This window comes from Magnusiomyces paraingens, assembly GCF_902498895.1.
Source record: "Magnusiomyces paraingens strain CBS 517.90 genome assembly, contig: contig1, whole genome shotgun sequence".
Taxonomy (NCBI): domain Eukaryota; kingdom Fungi; phylum Ascomycota; class Dipodascomycetes; order Dipodascales; family Dipodascaceae; genus Magnusiomyces; species Magnusiomyces paraingens.
The window spans coordinates 3,096,341-3,122,296 of record NW_022474067.1 but is presented as its reverse complement, the minus strand read 5'-3'; the positions used below and the strand labels follow the sequence as shown (position 1 = coordinate 3,122,296).

General features: G+C 37.8%; 9 protein-coding genes across 9 annotated transcripts; 6 read left to right on the top strand and 3 right to left on the bottom strand.

Moving 5' to 3' along the window:
• Positions 1 to 277: 277 nt before the first annotated feature.
• On the top strand, positions 278 to 3,589 carry SAPINGB_P000924 (uncharacterized protein; the record flags this gene model as incomplete). Its single annotated transcript, XM_031995647.1, has 1 exon — positions 278 to 3,589. One exon carries the CDS (start codon positions 278 to 280, stop codon positions 3,587 to 3,589), a length of 3,312 nt encoding a protein of 1,103 aa, XP_031851538.1.
• Positions 3,590 to 3,865: 276 nt separating this feature from the next.
• Positions 3,866 to 5,272, bottom strand: SAPINGB_P000923 (uncharacterized protein; the record flags this gene model as incomplete). Its single annotated transcript, XM_031995646.1, has 1 exon — positions 3,866 to 5,272. One exon carries the CDS (start codon positions 5,270 to 5,272, stop codon positions 3,866 to 3,868), a length of 1,407 nt encoding a protein of 468 aa, XP_031851537.1.
• Positions 5,273 to 6,078: 806 nt separating this feature from the next.
• Positions 6,079 to 7,790, top strand: SAPINGB_P000922 (uncharacterized protein; the record flags this gene model as incomplete). The annotated part of the gene is made up of 2 exons (XM_031995645.1): positions 6,079 to 6,577; positions 6,802 to 7,790. 2 exons carry the CDS (start codon positions 6,079 to 6,081, stop codon positions 7,788 to 7,790), a joined length of 1,488 nt encoding a protein of 495 aa, XP_031851536.1.
• Positions 7,791 to 7,901: 111 nt separating this feature from the next.
• SAPINGB_P000921 (uncharacterized protein) lies at positions 7,902 to 8,574 on the bottom strand (the record flags this gene model as incomplete). Its single annotated transcript, XM_031995644.1, has 3 exons — positions 7,902 to 7,937; positions 7,999 to 8,187; positions 8,299 to 8,574. 3 exons carry the CDS (start codon positions 8,572 to 8,574, stop codon positions 7,902 to 7,904), a joined length of 501 nt encoding a protein of 166 aa, XP_031851535.1.
• A 1,807-nt stretch (positions 8,575 to 10,381) lies between these two features.
• Positions 10,382 to 11,752, top strand: SAPINGB_P000920 (uncharacterized protein; the record flags this gene model as incomplete). The annotated part of the gene is made up of 1 exon (XM_031995643.1): positions 10,382 to 11,752. The coding sequence occupies one exon, from the start codon at positions 10,382 to 10,384 to the stop codon at positions 11,750 to 11,752; it is 1,371 nt and encodes a 456-aa protein (XP_031851534.1).
• Positions 11,753 to 11,783: 31 nt separating this feature from the next.
• Positions 11,784 to 12,584, top strand: SAPINGB_P000919 (uncharacterized protein; the record flags this gene model as incomplete). The annotated part of the gene is made up of 2 exons (XM_031995642.1): positions 11,784 to 12,072; positions 12,133 to 12,584. The coding sequence occupies 2 exons, from the start codon at positions 11,784 to 11,786 to the stop codon at positions 12,582 to 12,584; spliced, it is 741 nt and encodes a 246-aa protein (XP_031851533.1).
• Positions 12,585 to 13,149: 565 nt separating this feature from the next.
• SAPINGB_P000918 (uncharacterized protein) lies at positions 13,150 to 13,491 on the top strand (the record flags this gene model as incomplete). The annotated part of the gene is made up of 1 exon (XM_031995641.1): positions 13,150 to 13,491. The coding sequence occupies one exon, from the start codon at positions 13,150 to 13,152 to the stop codon at positions 13,489 to 13,491; it is 342 nt and encodes a 113-aa protein (XP_031851532.1).
• Positions 13,492 to 18,935: 5,444 nt separating this feature from the next.
• On the top strand, positions 18,936 to 20,264 carry SAPINGB_P000917 (uncharacterized protein; the record flags this gene model as incomplete). The annotated part of the gene is made up of 1 exon (XM_031995640.1): positions 18,936 to 20,264. The coding sequence occupies one exon, from the start codon at positions 18,936 to 18,938 to the stop codon at positions 20,262 to 20,264; it is 1,329 nt and encodes a 442-aa protein (XP_031851531.1).
• Positions 20,265 to 21,935: 1,671 nt separating this feature from the next.
• Positions 21,936 to 25,391, bottom strand: SAPINGB_P000916 (uncharacterized protein; the record flags this gene model as incomplete). The annotated part of the gene is made up of 1 exon (XM_031995639.1): positions 21,936 to 25,391. The coding sequence occupies one exon, from the start codon at positions 25,389 to 25,391 to the stop codon at positions 21,936 to 21,938; it is 3,456 nt and encodes a 1,151-aa protein (XP_031851530.1).
• Positions 25,392 to 25,956: the final 565 nt, after the last annotated feature.

The window sequence follows — 25,956 nt, the reverse complement described above, 5'->3', positions numbered from 1 at the left end:
TGTTTCAGGTTACAGAACTTGTTACAAATCCAGGGCGGACCCAATTTCTTTATTTCCACCCCCGCCTAAAGGTTATTTTGGGGGAGGAGGAGGCTGGTGGGATATTTGAATTTACCAAGACCACGCTGTTTTAATCCTATCTTCTCTCAAAAAATCACTTTTGTTTTTCCTTCTCTTCCTCCTCTCAAAACTCAACCTTTAATTTTTTTTTTTTTACTATATAAAATTTCAACAATTTCTTCTATTTCATCTAGTTAGTCAACTATTTTTCAGCATTATGGGAAAATATCCACTTCGTAATACCGCGCCTGTTTTTAAAAAGGTGCAGAGTATCTACGAAAACAGACTTCGTCTTTTCACAGCCAATGGCGAGTACAAGGCTCTCAACCTCCCTAACTTTTATGACCGCAAGACCGTTTCTGGAAGCCCTCATATCACTCTTGAAGTTTATTCTGTTCCTAATAGTGCGCGCCCATTGTTCAATGACGTGGTTCCTACAGCCAAGTGGCGCCCAACTGAGCGTGGTGAGTCGTTTGGTCCGTCGTGGTCAACTCACTGGTTCCGCATTGAAATTACAGTTCCTGCCGAGTGGGCTGACGAAGAACAAGTGATTTTCAAGTGGGATGCCGGAAACGAGGGCTGCATTTACTACGAAGATGGAACCATTGTTGTTGGTCTTAGTGGTGCCGAAAGAAAAGAATGGATTGTTCCCAGTGAATGGCAGAAGGATGGCAAGAAACACTTGTTTTACATAGAAATGGCCTGCAATGGAATGTTTGGTAATGGTACTCCTGATGACATTCACCCACCTGATAATAACCGTTGGTTTACACTGTCTACTGTTGAGCTGCTTGTCCCCAACCTAGAGGCTCGTGCACTGTACATTGACTTTTGGATTATCGGAGACGCCGCACGTGAACTGCCTGACGATTCATGGCAAAAGCACAAGGCTCGTGAAGTAGCTAATTTGATTATGGATACGTTCGACCCCGCACGCCCAGACGAAACAATTGCTGAGTGTCGTAAAATTTCTAAAGAGTATGTCGGCAAGTTGGTTGATTCGTCAAAGGTTTACAAGAGCCCTCTAGCCGCGGAAGTTACGGCAATTGGCAACTGCCATATCGATACGGCCTGGCTTTGGCCTTATGCTGAGACCCGCCGCAAGGTTGCTCGTTCATGGTCTTCACAGTTAGACTTGCTGGAACGTTACCCCGAGTACGTGTTTGCTGCTTCTCAGGCTCAGCAAATGGAATGGCTTCTCCAGGACCACCCAGAGCTCTTTACGCGTATTCAAGCGGCTGTCAAGGAGGGTCGCTTTATCCCTGTTGGTGGTTCTTGGGTTGAGAACGACACCAATATGCCAACTGGTGAAGCTATTGTACGTCAATTTCTTCTTGGTCAGCGGTTCTTTGAAGAGCATTTTGGTCAGCGTTCACGTACTTTTTGGCTTCCTGATACCTTTGGATACAGTGCCCAAATTCCTCAGCTTTGTCGCGGTGCTGAAATGGACCGTTTTTTAACCCAGAAACTTTCATGGAACAATATCAACAAGTTTCCCAACACTACATTTAACTGGGTCGCTTTGGACGGCTCTCAGGTTATTTGCCATATGCCTCCTGATGATACATACACCGCTGCTGCTCACTTTGGTGACGTTGCTCGTTCTCTTAAGCAAAACAAAAACATGGATGTTGATCATCATGGTATGCTGCTTTATGGTCATGGTGATGGTGGTGGCGGCCCTACTGCCGAGATGCTTGAAAAATTGCGTCGATGCCGCGGTGTATCTGACACAGTCGGCATGCTTCCTCGTGTTCACTCGGGTACTACTGTTGATGAGTTCTACAACTCGATTGCTGACAGCACTAAAAATGGAAAGGAACTGGTGACTTGGATTGGTGAGCTTTACTTTGAGTTCCATAGAGGTACTTACACTTCTCAGAGTGATACTAAGAAGCATAACCGCCGCTCTGAGATTATTCTCCATGATCTCGAGTTTTACGCTACGCTTGCTTCTCTTTCAAGTAAGTCTTACAAGTATCCAAAGAAGGATATTGATGAGCTTTGGAAAGATGTGTGTTTGAACCAGTTCCACGATGTTTTACCTGGCTCTTCAATTGAGATGGTTTATGACGATGTCAAGATTATTTACGCCGATGTTTACAAGCGTGCACATAAGTTGACTAACGAAGCTCTTGAAGCTCTTGGGCTCTCTGATGCCCCCAAGACTGCTACTTCTGAGTTCATTGCTGTCAATACAATGCCTTGGCCTCGTCTTGAAGTCGTTGAGGTTCCTGCACCTGTTGACTCTGCAGCTGTTCAGTCAAATGATGGCACTCACCTTGTGCTTGTTTCTAGTGAAGCTGGTTCCGAGGTTGCTACCCCAGTTTCTCAAGCTGACTTTGAGGCCTTTTCTACCAGCGAGGCTACTGCTCAAGAAATTGCTCCCAATGTTTTTTTGCTTGAAAATGGTCTTCTTAGAGCTACGATTGATGGTGGTCACCTAACGTCTCTTTATGACATTAAGCACAATCGTGAGCTTATTCTAAAGGGTGAGGCTGGTAACAAGCTGGTTATTCTTGAGGATCAGCCTCTCTATTGGCAAGCTTGGGATACCGAGCTTTATTCGCTCGACACCCGCCACGAGCTTGGAAAGGGTACCGGTAAAATTACCAAGAGTGGTCCTTTAAGGGCTGAGATTGAGGTTTCTCAAAAAATTAGTGAGAAAAGCAGTATTGTTACTCGCATTTCTCTTGATGCTGTAGGTGCTCCTTCTAACGCAGATATTGTCGATGGCAGTCTTTTGCGCTTTGACTGCAGCGTTGAGTGGCATGAAGAGTGCAAGTTCCTCAAGGTTGAGTTTCCTGTTGATATCTTTAGTGAAACTGCATCTTATGAGACACAGTTTGGCATTGTGAAGCGGCCTACTCATTTCAATACTAGTTGGGACGTTGCCAAATTTGAAGTTTGTGCACACAAGTGGGGCGACTATAGTGAGTACTCTCATGGAATTGCCCTGCTCAACGATTGCAAGTACGGTTATTCTATTCACGGGCAGGTTATTCGTCTGTCACTGCTACGTGCACCCAAGGCACCTGATGCACATGCAGATATGGGCCACCATACATTTACGTATGCTTTGCTGCCACACGAGGGCGGTGTGTCGCACCACATTGTGCGTGCTGGCTACAACTTGAATCACCCTCTCAAGGGTCTGTACCGGGACACTGCTGTTGGAGTAACACCCAGTTCAGTTCTTGGTGCTGTTCAAGTCAAGGGTGAGCCTGGTCTTGTGCTGAGTACCATCAAGCGATTTGAGGACGATGCTGAAGTTGCGTATGGTGGACTCCCTGTTCGAAGCAAGAACCCCAGTGCAATTGTACGTGTCTACGAGGCTTTGGGTGGCCGTGCTCGCGGAAAGCTTATTCTTGATGGTAAGCTGTTACCAGCAGTGAGCAAGGTGTTTAAAACAAATCTGCTTGAGGATGATGAGGAAGAGCTGGAAGTTACAGTGAACTCCTTAGGTGATTCTGAGATTGTCCTTGAGCTTGGAGGCTTCCAGGTTGGATCATTCCGTGTAGAATTTTAAAGTCTTCTCTTTTTCGTGTCGTGATTAATGCGTGTCGAATTGTTTAAATTAAACGTTAATGCCAAATAATATAACCATAACTTAAGATGAAATTGAAATAAGCTTATGAATATTTAAAAGTGGTAATGTCTATTTATATATATTTGCTCACAATATAATTTTATTTGTCAATGTATAAGAAGATTTATATAAATTGCGGGAAAAAAAAAAATTATTTTTTTTTCAAAATAAGCCAGTTTTTTTAAAAAAAAAAAAAAAAATTTTAATGAAATGCCATTACAGGTTTTGATGATATCCTGTAGTCGTTGAGGTCGTGGTAGTCATGCTATCATATCCCGATTGTTGTTGTGCTGAAGCATAGTGCGCCATGCCGTCTGGACCAACCAAGCCAGCAGCAATGGCGGCTGCTCCCCAGCCATAATTTAAGAGTCTGACATAGTTACTCGGGCAAATACCGATTTCGCCATTCTCACGGCGGGCCTGCCACCACTTGCCGCGAATCTCATTAACCTCGAGGATCTCATCCTTTTTAAAGGAGAGCTCATTTTCGTCTGTAGCCACGTAAGAATAGTTTGCACGTACACGGTAAGGGTACTCTGTGGGGAGCGAGACTTCACCATCGGACGAAGCCTGCGACTCACGGTAGCCACCTGTACTTCCGCCCAGAGTCAGTGTATTGTTTGCACCATAGCCACCCTGGTCAAGACCAGAAGCAGTTGAGGGTTTATGATGAATTTGGGAGCTGTTTTCAAAAGCACCGAGAGGTGCAGCCATAAATGAAGGCTGTTGTTGATGGTACGCGGGTTGGGAAAGAACGTCCATGCCATAGGAGCCTGCTCCAATGGAATTCTGCTGACCTTGTGTGTAGTACTTGTTGTAGCTGTTTGTATTGTCGCTGTATGCGCCACGCTGTTGTTGCTGGCCATAGGCGTTAATGCCTGCATTGATTCCAGTAGCCATAGCAGAAGATTGTGCCGCCGCAGCAGAATGAGAAAAGGGGTTTGTTTGTTGGCGTGAAAGGCCCGAGACTAGTCTGTTATTGTTTAGGTTGGTATAACCCATATCCATGGGATTATGGTAGTAGGAATCATAGGGAGTATTAGGCTTGTTTACGGAATAGGAGTCCACAAATCGGTGTAAGGGAGCCTCTTCAGTAGTTCCAAAATAAATCATCCAAAGAATGTTAATGATTGAAAGTAGTATAAAACCTGCAGATGCGGCAGCAGAAGAGGGTGTAGAGTTGTATACAAAGTTATTTGTAGAGTTTGTTGTGTATACTGTTGTTGTTGCAAGAGATGCCAGCAAAGCCAAGCGGTATGGATGAACATTATTTGTTGCACAAACCCAAAATACAGCAATAATGACGAGGAACTGAGAAGCCACTCCCCACCAGGTGAATACAGGGAACTTTGATGTAGCAGTTGAGACGGTAATGGAGCCACAAAGGGCCACAACCCAGCCAATGGAGCCGATAGAGATGGTTGAAAGAGCAAAGGGGTCACCTAGAATGTTTGTAAGAGAAAATCTGTGTCTCATTCGATGGAAATGGAGATGATGTTGGTGTCTGGCGGCGGCAGCAGCAGCAGATGAAGAGTGAACCCCTGATCCTGAGGGGTAGCTGCCAGCACCGTTTGCAACAGCCTTTGGGGTAGCCGAAGCAGTAGCAGAGTAAGCTGAAGACATGAAATAAGATTATGGGGAAAAAAGAAAAAAAAAGAATGAATGAATAAATGAATATAAATTAAAAAATAAAAATAAAGAAGATGATGATGATGATTATGATAATGAAGAAGACCCCTGACTTAGATCATGGGTAGATTTGTCAGTTATGTTTTTTTTTTTTTTTTTTGGGGGGGGGTGGTAGTAAATTGGAAAGAAAGCTTTAGGGGATGGAGAAAAAGAAGTCACAACGAGAACGAGAAATGGTTGATTTTGGAGGAGCAGTTGAAGGGGAAACAAAAAATAAAAAAAATAAAAAAAAAAAAAAAGGGTCTTTGTTACAAGTTTCAGATTGTTAAAACAAAGGGTCACGTGTGCATAATTTGTAACAGGTAAGTTACAGTTACTTTTGGTAATTTATTAGTTATTTAATAAGTTAAGTTACTTGTAACAGGTACCTAACCATGTATTTTTTTTTTTTTTTTTTTGGGATTTTAATAATGTTGTAACTGTAACAACGTTTCACGCAAACATATATATATACATATATATATATACACACACACACACATATATATATTTATATTTATATTTATATTTATATATACACACATATATGCATGCCTCTTCCCACAAACTAAACCAAGTCTTTCTGCCGCCTTTTGCGACTCCTTTATATTTGGAAAAGTTTCTTTCCAAATCCCATCAATTTTAATCTTTTTTTTTTTTTTTTTTTTACTTCTCTTCCAATATATATAAATATTTTCTTCTTCTTCTTATTCTTATTCTTCTCAAAGTAGGCCATATATATATATAAAAGTTTTGCAACAATGGCCACACTTCTACACAATGGCCCCGAATCAACCATAGTTCCTCCAGCCTCCTCTCATCAGATTGTCGAAGACGATATAGCAATCGCTGGCACTGATCAAGACTCCTCAGCTTTATCTTCCTCAGTCCCTTCTTCTTCATCTTCATCGTCTGCCTCTTCACCCCCAGCTTCACCTATATCGGCCAATGGTGAATCTACACTTACCACTCCCTTACAGTCTTTACCTACTACAGATAGTTCTACAGCTCTGCCACTCCCCAAAAAGCCCACCGAGGATGTTTTTGCGGAGCCTTTTGCTCCAAACTTAATATCAAAAAGATCTACTGTCATAGTTGATTCCCAAACCCTTAATGATAATAATAATCATAATACTAATTCTAATAATATTAATACCCCGGTTCAAAAACCGACTACTCCACAAGCACCATCTCTTAGAAATATTCGTGGACCCGCGTCTCGAGGCGGTATCAGCGAGTACATTCATAAACGCCAGTTGAGTATGTTATTGTTATTGTTATTGTTGTTGTTGTTTTGCTATTATTTTTGGTTTAAAAAAAAAAAAAACGTGTTGAAAATTGTTCTCCACCGCACCACTTAATTATTAATCGAACTAAAAAATTTAAAATTAAAAACAAATAAACAACAGTCCCAATTATGATGTGCTGTTAACTTTACTAACTTTGACCATTTTCTTTCTTTCTTTTTTTTTTTTTTCTTTTAGAGGCCTCTCTGTTTCTTATTGCCTTCGTTATTATTTCTCATTTGTTTGTGCCACCACTTAGATCATTCACATCCAAATGTCTTTTAATCTCATATGTCACTACTTCTTCTGATGGCTCGGTCTATACCAGCATTGGCCCCGACGATGTATATTTTGTCACTTTCTGGATCGTGGTTTTAACTTTCCTACGTGCTCTTTTTGTCGATAACTGGCTGATACTCATGGCTCGACAAGTTTTTGGTATCAAGTCTTTCAAGATTACAGCCCGCTTTGCTGAACAGTCTTATGCTCTAATTACTTATGGCTCCTTTTTTGCGTGGGGGGCAGTCCTTCTTTCCCACTCTCCATATCTCACTTCGGTTCAGGAACTATGGCGCGGATGGCCACACAACAAAATCTCGATCCAAATGAAGGCCTTTTATCTAGTTCAGTTGGCTTCATGGCTTCAACAAATTTACGTTATTAATATCGAGGAGCGCCGCAAGGATCATTACCAAATGTTTACTCACCATATTGTCACCTGTGCCCTCATTATCGGCTCTTATTACTACTATTTCACACGCGTTGGTCACGTCATTCTCGTTCTTATGGATGCAGTCGACATTGCCCTCGCACTGGCCAAAGTGTTGCGATATACTGGGTTTCAACGCGCTTGTGACGCGACTTTTGTCGTTTTTCTTTTTTCGTGGATTGTTCTTCGTCATGGTCTTTACAATTATATTTTGTACTCAGCATATACTGATGTTCCCAGACTTTTGCCCCCCAAGTGCTACTACGATGAAGCTACGGGTGAGCTTATTCGCTGCTTCACAAAGTCTGCGTATTACACGTTTGTGGGCCTACTTGCGATACTCCAGGGTATCACCATCATATGGCTCTATATGATTATTCGTGTGTTGATTCGCATGTTACTTGGAGATTCAGCTGTTGACTCTCGCAGTGATGAAGATACAGATACAGAACATGAGAAGGAAAAAAAGGAAAAGTAAATGGAAAGGGGGGAAAAAGATAAAAAAAAAAAATCTTAAAGAAGAGGATAAATTATTTTATGTTTGTTTAATGAATTTTGTAATAAATTGATCATTTTCTTTTTTTTTTTTTTAAATGCCAATATCTTCATTCCACATCTCTGGATGCTATAGGAATTGAGTTAGTAAATTGATTCCTGCAGATAATTTAAATTTATTCATCACTCACTTTTTCAATAAACTCTTTCATTAAAGCATAACATTCAGAATTGTCATGATTTATAACCTCAACACCACGCTGGCGCATATAGTCCTCTCCTCCCTTGAATGTACGGTTTTCACCCATGACCACTCGGCCAATTCCGTAAAGCAAGCAAGCACCGGTGCACATGTCACACGGACTTAATGTAGAGTACATCTAAATTTTTTGGTTAGACAATTGTTAGAGAGAGATGACGGATGACGGATAATGGATAATGGATAATGGATAATGGATAATGGATAATGGGAGAGACAAAAGTATACTCACAGTTGCACCCTTGTAACGAGATCCAGGAAGACGGCCTGCACGCTCAAGAGCATCCATCTCGGCGTGCAGAATGGCACTGCCCTGCTGTGCACGCCGATTGTGTCCACGGCCCAAAATTGTTCCGTCGGCAGCCACTAATACGGCGCCGATAGGAATGCCACCTTCTGCAATATATCCTTGTCGGGCTTCTGCGAGAGCCAAAGAAAGATAGTATTCGTCTTTAATAGACTGTGGATCAGAAGCAGTAGGAGGAGTGTTAGATTCTGTGGAAGCCATGGTATGATTTAGTTAAAAAAAAAACAAAAACAAAAACAAAAAAACAAAAAAAATTTGAAGATATTTGGTGGTGGTTATGTTTGAGTTTATGGATTGGAAAGATTTTTTTTTTTTAAAAGAAATTGAAAGATAAGCATAAGTTGTTTGATTTGTAAAGGGTTTTTTTTTTTTTTTTTTTTTTTAAAGGAAGGTAAAGCCGCGCCACGATGAATTTTTTTTTATTTATTTATATTTTTTTTTTTTTTTTGGTTAAAAAAAAAATACCAGATTTGATCAACAAAGGAGGGGAAATAATTCACATCAAGTTTAGCTGTCCTAAATAATTTTGTTATTTTTTTTTTAAAAAAAAAAAAAAAAAAAAAAAAAAAAAAGAAGAAGAAGAAAAATAAGAATAAATTTTGGTAAAATTAAAAAGTTTGTTTTTATTCAAGGGTGTAAAATTAAAAAGTTACTATTAAAAACAGTAATATTTGCCGTTGCCCAGAATCGAACTGAGGTTTCTTCGGATTCGATCATTTTATTGAGCCACAACGAAGTGTACTAACCACTATACTACAACGGCACGTGACTAAAAGAATTTATACCATTTTATATTTATTCTAAGTGTCTAAAATATATTAATCTGGAAAAACTTAAAAAAACATTTAGAATGATACGGTTAACTAAATTTTTGATTCTACCATTAAGTATAATTAGTTTGCTGAAAATTGCAAATCATATTTTTGGCAGAAGAGATTGAATACAGAGATATCCGTTAAGAAAAGTGGAAAATGGGTCGAATTGGTTTCGTATTTAACACTAACACTATTTTCTTTATAAGCTAATGTTCAAATTTATTATTTTTTAAATTATAGAAAATACAAGTGCTGTATTGAATTGAATTGAATTGAATTGAATTGAATTGAATTGAACTTTTATAGATGATGGTATTTGTAAAAGACATAAACTGATTTTTTTTTTTTTCCCCCTCCACATGACATGAAATAAAGTAAAAATAGATTATTTAAACCCTAACTTCTGACCTTCCTACTTTTTTAATACTCAAACACCAAAGCTTCACTGTTGAGAAGTTGCATGCCTCTACGGAAGTTCCTTACTATAATTTGATGCTATAGGGGTACTATTGTCACTGTCGCAGAACAAAGTGCAATGATACTGGTGCTCTATCTGGCCCGTTGCAACTGTAGGACCGGAACCCTAACCACATAATACATGATGGGGTTAGGTTACCGGCATAAGCCTTGCAAACATTGAAGCTCTGTCTTACCCTAAGGGTAAAAAGATTATCTTATGGTAAAATTTTATGTGTTACATAATGTAACACATGTGTCATTTTTTACCTGCTCTTGTTTCTTGTCTCTTGTCTTTTACCTAACTAACTAACTAACTAACTAACTAACTAACTAACTAACTAACTAACTAACTAACTAACTAACTAACTAACTAACTAACTAACTAACTAACTAACTAACTAACTAACTAACTAACTAACTAACTAACTAACTAACTAACTAACTAACTAACTAACTAACTAACTAACTAACTAACTAACTAACTAACTAACTAACTAACTAACTAACTAACTAACTAACCATCTACTGATATATCAATTGTACAACCCAAACTGGTACTGAAAGCTTGAGTCAAGACCTAATACCTAGACTTAGTAACATTGACGAGCCACACTGGACTTCGTCATACTCTTCCTCAATCTCTACCGGAGTTCCTCTATCTATAATCCTATTCTATTCTTAGTCCGTCTCTGCTATACTTTATTTATACGATTCGGCCTCAAGACGTTACTAAAATGAGCAAAGAAGACCAAAGATTACTCTTATGTAAGAGGCTCATGAGAATTATGGACGACAACTCAACCCCTCTTTCACTATCCCAAACTGTCATCCACATTTCTCAAAACAAGAGTATCACCATACCTACTAAACACCTCAAAACCATCATTAAATTCGGCATCAAGGACCTCTTGGTACCACTGAATCTCAAGGACTTCAAACACCTTATATATCCCCCGGATGACATCGACTTTCTTGTCAACAGAATTTGCTACAGAACTACTATCCCGTTTGAAGCTGAACCTACAAAGGTCTACGAACCTTTTATTCCTCCCAATCATGTACGAGTCGAAGAACATGGGATACAAGAGTACATGGTTGCCTTAATAGAATCATCCAACAACTACTTTAGATCATACTTGCCCAAATACTCTAGGCCTGATCTTGAACTATACTTGCACACACTCATCTCTACCATACTTGAAAGCTCCTCCAATCTAGGAATTTCCCTATTAGTCTCCGCTTTTAGTAACAAGTATAAAGAAGAAACCGAAGCAGCCTCCAAATGGGTCAAGGAATTTCTAGACCAACCAACCACGGAAGATTACCACATATCCGCAGCAATCAACAAGGTCTTCGAAATGAATGCCCCGGAAGGTGCAAGAAGCTACTTCATAGACTCATACAAACTGATCTGCAAAGACGCCTTTAGATTTCTCAAGAACAGCCCTGAACTCAGATTTTCTATGAACTATGAAGTGACGACTCTCCCAGAGATCCTAAAATTAACCCTCTTCTACAACTCATTTGAACATGACAATTCCGTTCTAAATGACAACTTTTGGAACTCAGAGTTTTTCATCATCGCGATCCCTGATGATATCCTTAAATCAAAATCACCTGCTCAAATCTTTACCGATACTTTTTCCACAGCAATGAACCACTGCCATAACAGAAGCAAATACAAGTCAAACTGGGAAAATTCCTTTGAAGGAGCAAGAGTAGCCATGTCCATCATACTACAGTGCCCTACTTTCTTCCCCCACAAAACAAAATTCACCAACTTGATTAACCTTCTTGACAACTACAGAAGCAGCGGAAAGGGAAGCCTTGACATCTTGTACCGCAACATTAGTGATATTGCTTTCATATTACCCAACTCAGTGCAAACCAAGAACTCACAAGGCTCCCAGGTCAACCACATTGACAACCATGACCCTCCACATTGCTCAAATTGCAAACACTGGCACTACGGCACCAAGCACACCAGATGTCCGTTTGCCAAGTCCAAGCCTAAAAACTCCGGCCCATCGAATGGTGACAACAGGAGACCACCACGCCGCCACAACCGGTACAACAACAACAAGCGCAAATTCAATGACGCCTAACGCAACAGCGACTCAAACAAACCTTCTGACAATGACTCCGAGGGGAGCTATACCAAAGATTCTCCCCCGAACAATGGCAGCCGCCACAAGTTCCAAAAGCGTTAAGCCAACCTATCCTACTTCATTGAGCGCTATGATGACCCAAATAGTCGCAACGTCCGTATCCGCGACGAGACCATCTAGGTGCTCATTCTGTATTCAAGCAAAGATCATGTCCAGTGCCTTTGCCCGCAGCAGCAACTCTGAGAGCCTCCCATTCGAACGTCTTCATGCCGACATTGCTGGCCCATTTGCAACAAGCATCAACGCTGCCTGCTACTGTCTTGTCGTTGCCGATGAAATGTCCGGCAACTTATTCTTATGACCAATCACTTCCAAAGGCAGCATGAAGACCAGCGAAGCGCTCAGCTCGATAATCACTGAGATTACCACCGCTTTCGACCACAAGCCCAAATACCTCTTTTCTGACAATGGCAGAGAGTTCATCGGCCAGGAGGTGAAGCAGCTCCTCGACCGACATTCGATTCTGAAAGTCGACTCTGTTCCACATATTTCCCAGACACACCGTCGAATCGAGCGCTACGTACACACCGCGAAGATACTTATACGCTCTCTGCTGGTTCACTCCCATCTTCACGCTCCATTCGGGGACTTTTCTTGTGGACATGCTGAATTTCTTTACAACTCTACCCGTATAAAAACTATTAATGAAAAGTATATTACCCCGTACATTATTGCTCATAAGAAAGCAGCTGAATTTACCCGTCTACATACCTTTGGTTGTGACGTCATTTATAACGACCCGAGACCCGGAGCATCTATACCAGGCTGATTTGGTATATACCTATGCATGCCGCGAAACGGCAGTATGGGGTACTTTGTATTTAACGTAGTCGCTGCTAAGGTCCGCACGGTACGTGATGTTGTCTTCTTCGAAGATATTTTTGCGTAGCAATCACGGATCTCTTGGTATATCCCAGCCAGCTTCCACAGCGTACTTTGACATACTTGGTGATAATGCTGTATATAGTGATTGCTACCAACCTTACTGAGAACCATGAGGTTTTTCCGGTTGCCTGTTCCTTGCAAGACCAAGATCCCGCACGACTGACACTGAGTGCTCTTGATTTTGTGAGTGCCAGGTTGGCGCAGCTACCGTCAGCCCTAACATTGGATTGCACTGCCCGTTTAAGTGGCGTTCACAAACGGCCACGCACACAACTGCACCTCGTGACGATCAGTTCTACGCGTCTTTGCTGCCTTCAGAAGGAGGTAGCCAGCACTTCGTGGTGCCTGACCCGCACCAAGACGCTACACGGCCTGACCTCGCGCCGCCCGTCTGGCAAAATACCAGTACATAATTACGAACAAACAATACACAAGGCGCCGGGGAATTGATGACTCAACTACCCCCCCCTGGTGACTTGTCGCAAGTGATACCTCTTTCGGTCGGCACACCGGCACATAGTTATCCCCCTGTTTATTGGGCACCATCTAGCGCGTTCATCCAAGTACGTGAGGCGGATCAACCGCAGATTGGTGTTTCTGGTCACAAGGGGTTCTCCCTTCTAGAAGGAGGAGATTTTAGAGTTGCTGCTGCAACTGCGTCTGTTGATGATGACACACGATTGTTACAGCCCAGCTTTGTTGGGTCTAGAAGTGAAGATTCAGCAACCAGTGGAGCTACAGAAGTCAACGGCAATAAGCGATGCAAATCCCCCTTATCCCAAGACGAATAACCCTGGACAGCCATTAGCTGCTCCCATAAAGATACCTATATTTCTGCTCCCTGAATAACCCTACAATTCTTATTTCACTTACCTCACGAATCTTCTTGTGTATTCTTATTCTTCTTCTAGGTCTATTACGATTTATGTTAGTTCTCCAGATAGATACGTGTTATTTTTTACCTACTCTTGTCTCTTGTCTCTTGTCTTTTACCTAACTAACTAACCATCTACTGATATATCAATTGTACAACCCAAACTGGTACTGAAAGCTTGAGTCAAGACCTAATACCTAGACTTAGTAACATTGACGAGCCACACTGAATTTCGTCATACTCTTCCTCAATCTCTACCGCGTTCCTCTATCTAATCCTATTCTATTCTTAGTCAGTCTCTGCTATAAACCTTATTTATATCTGTATCTATAACTATAATATATATTTATCCCTGCACTCTAAATCTATCAACATTCACCTAAAAAAATAAAGAGAAAAAAATTAATTAATAACAATTGAATATCTTGCAAAAGCAAAAACATAGCTGACACAGACAGGAATCGAACCTGCAGCCTTTGGATTTGGAATCCAATGCTCTACCATTGAGCCACTGCATCACGTGATCGTTAAGTTTAGTTTTTAAAAGAACTAAAAAGAAAGACTTATATATTTCAAAAAAAAGAAATTTGTTTTGGAAGGTTTGGGGGAAAGGGCTGGATGGTGTAAAGGATAACACATTCGCTCGATAGCGGAAGATACTGGGTTCGATTTCCAGAATACCCCCTTTTCCTGAGGATGTGTACGGGAGTATACACCTAGACTGAAAACCATAGGCTACCCTGGTTACAGGAATGCCGACTCTTCCGTACAGTCTAAATAGCCTGCAGGTGATTGCGGGCCGTATCTCTGGCGGAAGAGATTAAGAAATACATGGGCGTCCGTGAAGATAAGTGGAAATGGGTTGGGAAGGTTTTGGGACCGACAGACTGGTTCTCCCTGTTCCTCGTAAGCTGGCATCAGGGCCCATCTTCCGGGCTACCGGAGACGCACAGAACAGAAACCACCCGTACTAAAAAGGTACAAATGAAAACCGGCAAGTCACAGATGTCAGACAATAAAAGGATAGCGCAGATGCTGATGTTATATAGTTCTATAACCCTTGAATAAAAACAAACAAACAATGAAATCATTGATTAATTCTATAACCTTTGAATAAAAACAAACAAACAAACAAACAAGAAATCATTGATTTTGGGCTGTTGGAGATGCAATGTTGAAGCCAAAATTAAAAGTTTATTATGAAAATAAAAAGATATATATAGTATGGACAAGAAGGATAGCCCAGATGCTGATGTTATATAATTCTATAACCCTTGAATAAAAACAAAAACAAACAAACAAATTTTTGTTTTATAATTTTTATAATTTTTATAATGAATTACTTCATTAATTTATTTTAATGCAGTAAGGTGAAAACCTTGAATATGTTAAAAAAAAAAAAAAAAAAAAAGAAATCAGTAGCCATTGATTTCATACAATTACTATTTATTATTTTCGAATCCCTAATTTTTTTTTTTTTTAGCTTCTCAAACAAATTTAAATTAAAAAAATTAAAACTGTCAGCGTAACAAGAAAACCAGAAATACATGGTAAATTCAAAAGATCATACGTTTGCAGTGCAGTAAAAAATAATAATAATAATAATAATAATAATAATAATATTAAAAACTCAATTCTACAAGATACTTTCTTTAATTGGGTATGTCAATGTGCTGTATCAATAACCCTGAAATATATTGTATCAATATATTTTTGATTGTATGAAATAAAGAAAAATATGGGGGTTTTAATCATCTTACTTTCTTTGTTTTGGAGAAAAAACATAACTAGCTTGGTTGAGTTAAATTTGAAAGTATAGGGAAATGATTTTCAAAACATTTCAATGGAAACAAAATTTGTTTGGAATAAAAAATATAGGTATATTTATATTCTTCTATTGAAGAATTGCTAAATAAGTATTGATGTGTTATTTAATCGTTATCAATTGCTTAGAAATTTCAGGCAGTAATAAGGTTAAATCTGAAAACATACCCATCCAATTTTCTGTCCCTCACTCTTAACTTTCAATAAATTGCACGCAATATCAAATAACCAAAAATAAAAAAAAAAAAAAAAAAAAAAAAAAAAGGAACCCCCCCTCACCCCCAATTGTTTATGATATAATAATGTAAAACAAAAAGATAAATTGACACAGACAGGAATCGAACCTGCAGCCTTTGGATTTGGAATCCAATGCTCTACCATTGAGCCACTGCATCGTGATTCTGAACACATTGTAAAGAAGGGATCTTGGAAGATTCTGATCAACATTGGAAGATTATAATTATTAAATTTTTTTTTGGTATTATCTCCAGAGATGGACATGTCGACTCTCTTAAACAGTTTAACTGGCTTACAAGAGATTGTAAGCTTTATCTCTGCTTGGAGGGATTAAGAAATACAATTACAGCGTTGATGAAGACAAGTGGAGATAGGTTGGGAAGGTTTGGTTATTTTAACCCCCTGTTCCTCGTAAGCTGGCATCAGGACTTATTTTCGGGCTGTTGGAGATGCAATGTTGAAGCCAAAATTAAAAGTTTATTATTAAAATGAAAAAATATATAGTATGGACAAGAAGGATAGCGCAGATGCTGATGTTATATAATTCTATAACCCTTGAATAAAAACAAACAAACAAACAAATTTTTTTTGGTATATATTTTACTATTAATGAACTTTTTTTAGTTTTTCAAGTTATTTTTATTATATTTTTATTATATTTTTATGTTTTTTATTCAATTTTTGAAAATTTTTGAAAATTTTTTTCATTATGTTATTAAAAGAAAGAAACACAAGAGCACAGGGGTTTGTAAAGTTTATAACATGCATACATTTTACAGTATATAAATTGAAAAAAAAAAAAAAAAAGTTGTTAATAAGGATTGGAAGAATCACCAGGAACATGTTTCAAAAAGTGAAATATTAGGTATGATATTGGCTCGGTTTGTTTTTTATTTTAACAAATAAAAGATTGTTTTATTATTGTTGTTGATTTTATGAAAAAAAATTATTTTTTTTTTTTTCAAATACCAGGTGAATATTTAAATTTTTAGTAAACATGGGGGGTATCGGGTTATGTCTCAAAAAAAAAAAAAAATTTAAAAATATACTTTTACGGAATCTAAGGTTATTTGAATTAAGCGAAGCTTAAATAAATAAATAAAAAAAAAAAGTTTCCTTGCAAGAAGAGAAACGCTGAATGTTTGAAAAATTGAAAATAGAAAATTGGAAATTGAAAAATGAAAAAATAAAATAAAGAATTGGGGTTAGAAAACCAGCTAAGTTATCTAAATTTAGTGTAAAGTTAGCAAACTCCTTTCTTTTCATCTTTTTATTAAATTTAATTTTAAAAAAAAAAAATTGTGATTTTTGTATTTGCCTAAACATTCACTTAAAAGAAAAAAAAAAGATTTAGATTATTATAAACCATTTAATTTAAAAAAATTAAATGAAAAAAAAAAAAATTTTTTTTCAGCTTTTGTTGATTTTTCAAGTCAAAAGTTTGTTTGAAATATTTTAATTTATTTATTTATTTATTTGCTTATATAACCCAGTTAGTTTTTTATTTTTTCATTGTGTATTATATAATGTATTACATAAATATGTCATGTAGCTGAAGCTTCAGCTGCATGAAAACCTCCCCCCCCCCCCCCCCCCCCCTCCCTTCAAGTTTAATTTTTACCGAACATTTAAGGTTTCAGTGTAAAAACAGTAAAAGCATTTGAAAAGACGTTGGAAATGGCCCATCGTTAAACAATAACATGAAAAAAAATAAAAATAAAAATAAATAAATAAAATTAATTATTAATAACAATTAAAAATCTTACAAAGTGAAAAAAGAAAAAAACAAACTGACACAGACAGGAATCGAACCTGCAGCCTTTGGATTTGGAATCCAATGCTCTACCATTGAGCCACTGCATCACGTGATAAAATTAAAGGAAAAAGATTCAGTATTTTTGGACTTTTAAGAATTTAATTTAACTAAATTTACTTAAATTTAACGTTAGTTTAACGTTTTTTCTACTAATTTTTATTTTTTTTAAAGAGAGTTTAAAATAGTGGAAACTTTAATTAAGTCATAAAAGCAAGAAAAACGATATTTCCGGTTACCCGAAGTGCAAAGATCAAAACTATCCGTATTGAAATGATGTATATACTCATGAGCCAGAGTTAGACTGAATAAGAAGATATCACTAAAGCTGATGTTTATATATTTCAATAACCATTGATTAAAAAAAATTAAATTAAATTAAATTGAATTAAATTAAATTAAAGATTTATCATTTAATTATGGATTCATAAGAATGTGACAAAAAGTAGCATTTTTTTTTTTTTTTTTTTTTTTTTTAAGTCGTATAGACATAATTGTTCTCTCCCTCCCACTTCTCTAAGAAATGATTTTATAGCGCTCTCTAAACCGGAGTTCGGCATCAAGATACATTGCATCCCTTAAAGATACAAATCCTGAAATGATTTGCTGGAGCGAGTCGAAGATATCGATTTGGACAAAAATAAAGACAAAGATGGCTGTTGGAACGTCGTTACGGATAATCATGTTTTTTTTTTTTTTTATTTATTTATTTTTTTTTTTTTTTTGGGTAGAAAGATGGATTATATTTGTTTTATATATTGGCTATTCTTCTTCTTCTTTCATTTTTTTGAACAAGAAAACAAGAGGGTATCATTAGTACTATATATATACTACTTTGAATATGGAAGCATTTCAAGTTTTAAAAAAAAAAATAAAATAAAATAAAAATTACTTAATACTTAAACTTAATTGAAGTTTGTTGTTTGTGACTCAGAAATAATCACAACCACTGCAACTGACGTTTCTTTGGCCACAACTTGCACAGGTATTTCACCCCCCCCATCTGACCTACTTTCTTCATACGGTCTCCCACATACACAACAACAACAACCGACACCACCCCCTCCCCTTTTTACAGAGGTCTTAAACTTTCAAAAGACCCACTTTGAAATGCCCATTGTGATTGCTACAGTGTTTAACGTTTAAATTACAGTATGCATCTGCAGAGGTATAAAAACATCGGTGCATCCACTTTTTTTTTTTTTTTTTTCTTCTTCTTCCTCTAGAAACTTTTTTTTGAAACACGCCAAAGTATCAACATCACCACATCGAATCTGCACGCTTCTAAAACACACCCCAAGTCCATTTTAAAACAATCATCGTTTTTTTTTTTTTTTTTTCTAAATCTTCTCTTTTTTTTTTAAAAAAAAATCTGTTTCTTCTTCTTTTGGAACTTATCACTAAATCAAACTGTTTTTTTTTTTTTTTTTGGTGAAAAAATAATCATAATCTATATCAATCTCAAAGAAATATAAAACCAAGCCAAAATGTCGTCTTCATATCCAAATAACATCCCCCCTCAGAACTTTCTGACTGTTCAACAACCTCAATTCACTTCTCCAAACTATCAGGCTCCTGCTCCAAACTCTCCTGCTTTCATTCCTGCTCAAGTTTCTCCATATCCCCCTCAAGCTTCTCTATATCCCCCTCAAGCTTCTCCATATCCCCCTCAAGCTTCCCCATATCCCCCCCAAGCTTTTCCATATCCCCCCCAAGCTTCGCCATATCCCCCCCAAGCTTCTCCATATCCCCCCCAAGCTCAAGCTTATCCACCACCACAACAACAACCACTTAACCAGTATCCTGCATATCAACAACCCCAATATCCTCCTGTTGTTCAAAATAATAATCAGAATCCCGCCGAGCGTCCCAAATCTCCTTATCGTCACGTAACTGATAGAATAGTCCGCTTTGAAGTTCCAACAGTCTCTTCAGATATTCCTCCACAACAGCAACAACAGCAACTGCAACAGCCACAACCACAACCACAACAACAACCTCAACAACAACAACAACAACAACAACAACAACAACAACAACAACAACAACAACAGCCCTACCCGCCTGTACAAGTTGAACCTCTCTCTAATTTCTACTCTAAATGGACCTTAGATTTCCCTACCTCAGTAGACTTAATTAAAAATCCACAAGAATATTACCGAAAATTGCATCAACTGCAGCAGGTCCATCAGCTTCAAGAACAACAAGCCGTCTACGGTTACATTAATCACCTGGTCCAGCACCCTTTTGATCACAACCAGCAACAAACCAAAAAACATAATTCTCCAAGACCATTTTTCCACGATTACCACTTTAATCCAGACGCCTTCCAATCATTTACTCCTCAGGAACATAGAAAACTAATGTATTACGTCCAAACTATTACATTTCAATCCAAGTCCAAACGCAGTGGCAAATTGGACGGCCCTGTTCGTGAATATATTCTATTGCGTCCTCTGCGAGGGGCTAGCAAGTCTCCAGCATCTACTGGTATTCTTTTACAGTTTGTCGATCAAGGGTTTGGCAAGGTTGCAATTGAAACACAACCAGACTACGACCCCAAGCTTTCTAACGATTACCGAGGCTATAGAAACATTGGTGTTATTAAGAACATTGAATACTTTCTAGATATTGCATGTTTCCTACCAGTTCCTCTGGAATCTGACTCTTCATCAGGTGCCAGCGGGTCTTCAGCTGTTGATCTTTCAGCTGGTACTATTCCAGTGGCCTCATTCCGTGCATGGAGTTCCATGTTGTTTATGGAAGCTGTTCGTCGCAATGTCCTGATACTTGTGGCTCAATCATCAACAAATTAAAATAAAAAAGAAAAGAAAAGAAAAGAAAAGAAAAAAGAAAGAAAAATGACTTTATGATAACAATATTTTTTTAATGATAGACATGTTTACTACTAATCAGATTGTATAATTTTTAATGAACCCTTTTTATATAATTTAATATACTTTGCTTAATGATTTTAAACCAGTTTGTTCAAATCCATCAAAAAAAAAAAAAAATTCTTTCAGCCTTGCCAACTATCTTGATGGACTTTAGTTGTTTCATGTTGACATTGGGACATGCCCATAATATATCTTTTTTTTTTTTTTTTTTTTTAAATATAGAACTGGTTACGTCTAAAAGGCTAAACTTACCACCCCTCCAAGAGAAGAAGGTAAAACAAGATTCCTTTGTTTTATTTTTATTTTTATTTTTTTTAGTTTCCGAGAACTTTAAGGAATAAACCTTGGGAAAATGATGTAAAAAAAAAAAAAAATTAAAATTATGTCAAAAAAAAAATAAAATAAAATTTTAAGCTTATTGACATTAAGAAATATTATTTTCATTCATTCATTCATTCATTCTTTCTTTCTTTCTTTTTTTCTATTTCATCTGAATTACATTAGAGAGGGAAAAAAATAAAATAAAATAAAATAAAATAAAAATAAAAATAAAAATAAAAATAAAAATAATGGGCTTTTTCTTTTTTATTGTAATCGTATCGTCTCCATCCTTACATGAAAATTACTATCAATATATATAGCAAATTTTCAAAATCTTTAAAGTTAACTTGAGATTATGTCTATTTCATTTATAAAAAAAAAAAAAAAAAAAAGTAAAATAAAATAAAATAAAATAAAATAAAATAAGATATATAAATAACTAAATAACTAAAAAAAAAAAGTAAAATAAAATAAAATAAAATAAAATATATAAATAACTAAATAACTAAAAAAAAAATAGGTTATAGGAATTTCATTAAATCAATTGAATTTATTAATATATTTTAATACAAATCATTTTTCCATTTAAAATACTCCTTTTTTCTTTTATTTTTTTTTTTTTCATCATGATAATAACCATTAAAATAATAATAATAATAAAAAAACTATTCCCATTTTAAATCAACTTATTTCTTATTTCTTATTTCTTATTTCTTATTTCTTTTTCTTTTTCTTCTTCTTCTTTTATTTATTTTTTTTTTTAATATATAATAGATTGTCAGAAAAAAAAAAAAAAAAAAATTTGCTCTCTTTCAGTTTCATATTTCTTCATTGGGGAAAAGAAAACTTTGGTTTCTTGGAAATGCAAGAAACTAAATGTGTTTAGAGCCGCACCTCATCTATGACATCTCGAGTCTAATTTTATTAGTCATTAAATTTATTAAAATGACTAAGCATTACAATTGTTGTTTTTATTTATTTTTTTTTTTTTTCTTAGAAACTCAGAAACTCGCCTAAATTCAACCTGCTTCATCATAATCCATAATTGTTTCAAATGTACATACTTACATACATATAACCTTAAAACAAGTCTCATAAATCTGCATTCATAAACCTGCTTCATCAAAAATCAATAAAAGTTTTGTTCAAAAATCTCAAAAAAAAAAAACTTTTTTTTTTTTTTTTATTAAACATCATTCTTTTTATTCTTTTTTTTATCTTTTTTTTATTTTAATTCATTTTAATTTTAATTTTAATTTTATTTCATAATCATGCCTTCTGCGCCTTGTTAGCAGCAGCATTTATCTTGGCCTGTTCTTTAGCTTGTGCTTTCGCAATTGCTTGTGCCACCACAGGATCATTCATATCTAACGTATCTTGCTTAGCTTCCGCAGCTTGGGCCTTCGCAGCCTTAGCCTCCGCGTCCTTAATAGCTGCAGATTTGGAATCCTCCTGAGGCTTTCCTGCCGCAACACTGGCATCCTTCACCACCTCTTTATCAATCTTGACTTGCTCTTCAGCCTGAGCTTTGGCAACAGCTGCAGCACCAGCAGGCTTGTTGGTATCAAGAGTACCATCCTTGGTTTCTGCTTTGGTTTCGGTCTTTGTTCCAGCCTTGTCCCCAGCCTTGTCCCCAGCCTTGTCCCCAGCCTTAGCACCCACCTTAGCATCAGCATTGGAATTGCCACCAACTTTGGCTTCTGTGGATTCTTTCTTAGCAGCAGCTCCAGAATTTGTTGCAGCAGCTTTGGCCTTCTCTTCCTTTTCAATCTTAACCTGAGCTTCAGCTTGAGCTTTAGCAATGGCTTGAGCCACCACTGGATCACTGGTATCTAATGTATCAGACTTTTTCGTCTCAGCCTTGACTTCAGCAGCTGCTTTGGAATTACCAGCAGCATCTTTAGTAGCATCTTTAGTAGCATCTTTAGTTGCATCTTTAGTTGCATCTTTAGTTGCATCTTTAGTTGCATCTTTAGTTACATCTTTAGCTGCTTCCTTTTTGGCAATTTTGGCCTGCTCTTCAGCTTGAGCCTTTGCAATTGCTTGGGCCACTACTGGATCATTGAGATCCAATTCATTGGTCTTTTCTTTAGGGGCCTTGGGCTTGAATGCACCAGCAGCATCAACAGAACCAGCAGCACCAGCAGCACCAGCAGCACCAGCAGCACCAGCAGCACCAGCAGCACCAGCAGCACCAGCAGCACCAGCAGCACCAGCAGCACCAGCAGCACCAGCAGCACCAGCAGCACCAGCAGCACCAGCAGCACCCGAGTTAGCCACCTTGACTTGTTCCTTTTCTTCGCTCGTTTTTACTGAGTCCTTCAATGGCCCATCAGCCGACTTGGATGAAATTTCCTTTATGGATTCAGACGAAACTTCAACCCCTGATCCATGGACAATTTCATTAATTACCAGCTTGCCATTTTCTTTGGGTTGTTCCTTGAGTTGCTCCTTGGATATTGTTTCCTTATTTTCACCAGGTTTCTTGTCGCCAGGCTTCACTGCCTTTTCCTGTGGAGTTTTGGCCTGAGCCTTAGCCTCAGCCTCGGCGTGTGCTTCAGCCTGAGCCTGAGCTTGAGCTTGTGCCTGTTGAGCCTGTTGCTGTTGTTGCTTCTTTTGTGCGCCAGCCTTATCTCCCTTCTTGGCAATGCCATCCAAGTCAGCAACATCTTCCTTTGATTCAGCGGCAGCAGCAGCAGCAGCAGCAGCAGCAGCACCAACTTTATCAAGAGAGCCAACATTGTCTTCAGCACTACTATCTTTACCATCCTTGGACATGGCCTTGTTGTAATAGCGAGAAAATTCTCGGAGACAAGTGAGACTGGATCCTTCAGCACACGAGTTCATGACAACGACCAGATTTTTCTTTGTATCTTGTTCTTTATTGAAAAAAACAAGACCATCGTTTTCATAATCTTTAAGCGATAGTTTACCATCTTCAACAGGAAGTTTGCTGGCAGCAGCACGTAAATCGCCACCACGGATTCCAAGTAAAGAAAACATACTCTCTTCAGAATACGACATAAGATGAGTGCCAGGGACAATAGCTGTGCGAGCAAGGAAACTGGCATGCCACTGCAAAATGTGGTTAATGGCAGAGGCTTCACTACGATCGTATTGGTAGTACGAACGAGTAGCTGGATCATTCCAGTAGTCAAGAAGAATCTTGGCAAACTCTCCATGGTCGGACCCCTTGTATCGTTGGACATTGTTGCGATTATAGCCAGCACCAGCAAAGTCAATTGTACGGTCGCGGTCGAGGTTTGCAAATACAAAGGAGGTGGTACTCAGACCAACCTCGTCTGGAGCCAAAATCAGCCGCACATTGGTCGAAGGAGTATGTTTGTATGTCTTGATGATTGAAGAACTGCGAATAATTTGACGGTCGCGAATCATAAGGTTGCTCAGATGTTTGGGCTCGATAAGATCAGCCACAATGTCACTATTCATGTCCTCAATCAAAGCATGAGCGTCGAGATTCCAAAAATGCTTTGCTTCAGGGAAGGTGTGGACAGCTGCGCGAAGAATTGAGAGCTTGGCCCAGGATGGATTTTTGGAGACACTACCTTCATACTTATCACGAAAATCCGTCACTGATCGAATGTATAATCCATATCCCCATTTTTTAGCATATCTCTTGCGATTTTCAATAACCTTTTCAAGGTATTCGATAGAATATTTTTCAGGGTTAATACCGGTAACAATAATAAGTTCAGGAGACTTTGCAGAGGTGCCCCAGATCCCAGAGTGGGAATTGCCAACCAGATTATCTGTGCCAGCCTTTTGGCTACCAAAACGCCAAAAGGCGCGGGTGCTACTGACAGGTTTGTATTTAAGCGAAGAGATAATCCCGTTTCTATTTTTAAAAGCGTTATTGTTGGACTTGGGCTCGTTACCGGCCTCAATATCAAGCTGGGTTGCTGAGTCGGTTGCACCTGCAGCATTAGCTGAGCTGGAACTGGAAGCACCTGAAGAATCTAAACCAGAACCACTGTCATCTTTTCCATCAGCACCGCCTGAACGCGACCCCTTTGCAGCGGCGGGCATTTCCTTATCGCTAAGGTCTTGTGTATAGTCACCTGGGGACTTTTTAGGGGCCTGACGGTTAGCACCACCAGTTGAGGAAGAGCCTGAGCTCTTTGCTTTGAAAAAGTTTTCTACATCTGGGTAGATTAGAGGATCCGAGGTAAGGACTGTTTTGTCTGAAAGACCAGTGACTGTAGTGAAACGGGAAGAGCCGAAGAGGAAAGAGAGCAAAGGAGAGCCAACAAGTAGTAGCAAGAGGAATCCAAGCAGGCCCAATAGGAGGTTGCGCACAATTCTGTGTTGGCGGTTGTTTTTGTATTTACCTGTACCGAAAGATTTTGTCGAGGCGTTATAGTTGAGCAAAGACGATAGGCTGAGGAATGAAGACGAGTGTAGCTTAGACGGACTATTTCCAAAAACACCACTCTCGTAGTCGTACTCTGCTGGAGTGCCTGTGCCACTAGTGCCATATCTTAAGGCATTTTTTTCGTCAATCAGGTTGTCTCCTGTGCTGTTATAATTGTTGGTAGTAGTATTTCCTGCAGTAATTCCACGAGAGGTTGCAGCGGCTGTAGAAGAGGAGGAGGAGGACTCAATATCTGTGGTGTACATTGGGAGTCCCTGAAGTGTAGACTTTGATAAATCATCGTTGTCTGCAGCCGAGGCCACATTTCGATGGACTGGTTTGGACGAGCCCATGGAGATTAAAGTGGTCTATATATATATATGAATAGAGAGAGAGAGGTAGAAAAAAAAAAGGATTATGGACTAGAGTCAAAAGCGGATGTGCTAAGATTAGTAGATGGTGATGATTGTGATGCAAGTTTTTTTTTTTTTTTTTTTTTTAAGGTGTGTGCAAAAATATATATATTATGACATACGTGTATGATAATTGGGTGGCCACAATAGAAGTGAGTAACAAAAAAAGGGGGAGAGACAATCCAAGAAAGATGATGATGATGAAATTTATTTCTTTATTTATTATTTAAAAATTACTTTTTTTTTTTTTTTTTTTTTTTTTTTTGATAAACCAAACTGAAGTAAATAAAACTTTTTTTTTATTTTTTTATTTTTATTTTTTTATTTTTATTTTATTTTTATTAAAGGGTGTTTTTTTTTAAAATTAATGAAATTTCCTACTAACTAGTATTTTTTTTTTGATGATTATTTATTAAATATATCACTAGAGTAGAACGTCAAAAGATTATAAAGTCCATTTGTATCGGACTAGTAGACTACTTTAAAAAAAAAAAAAATTATTATT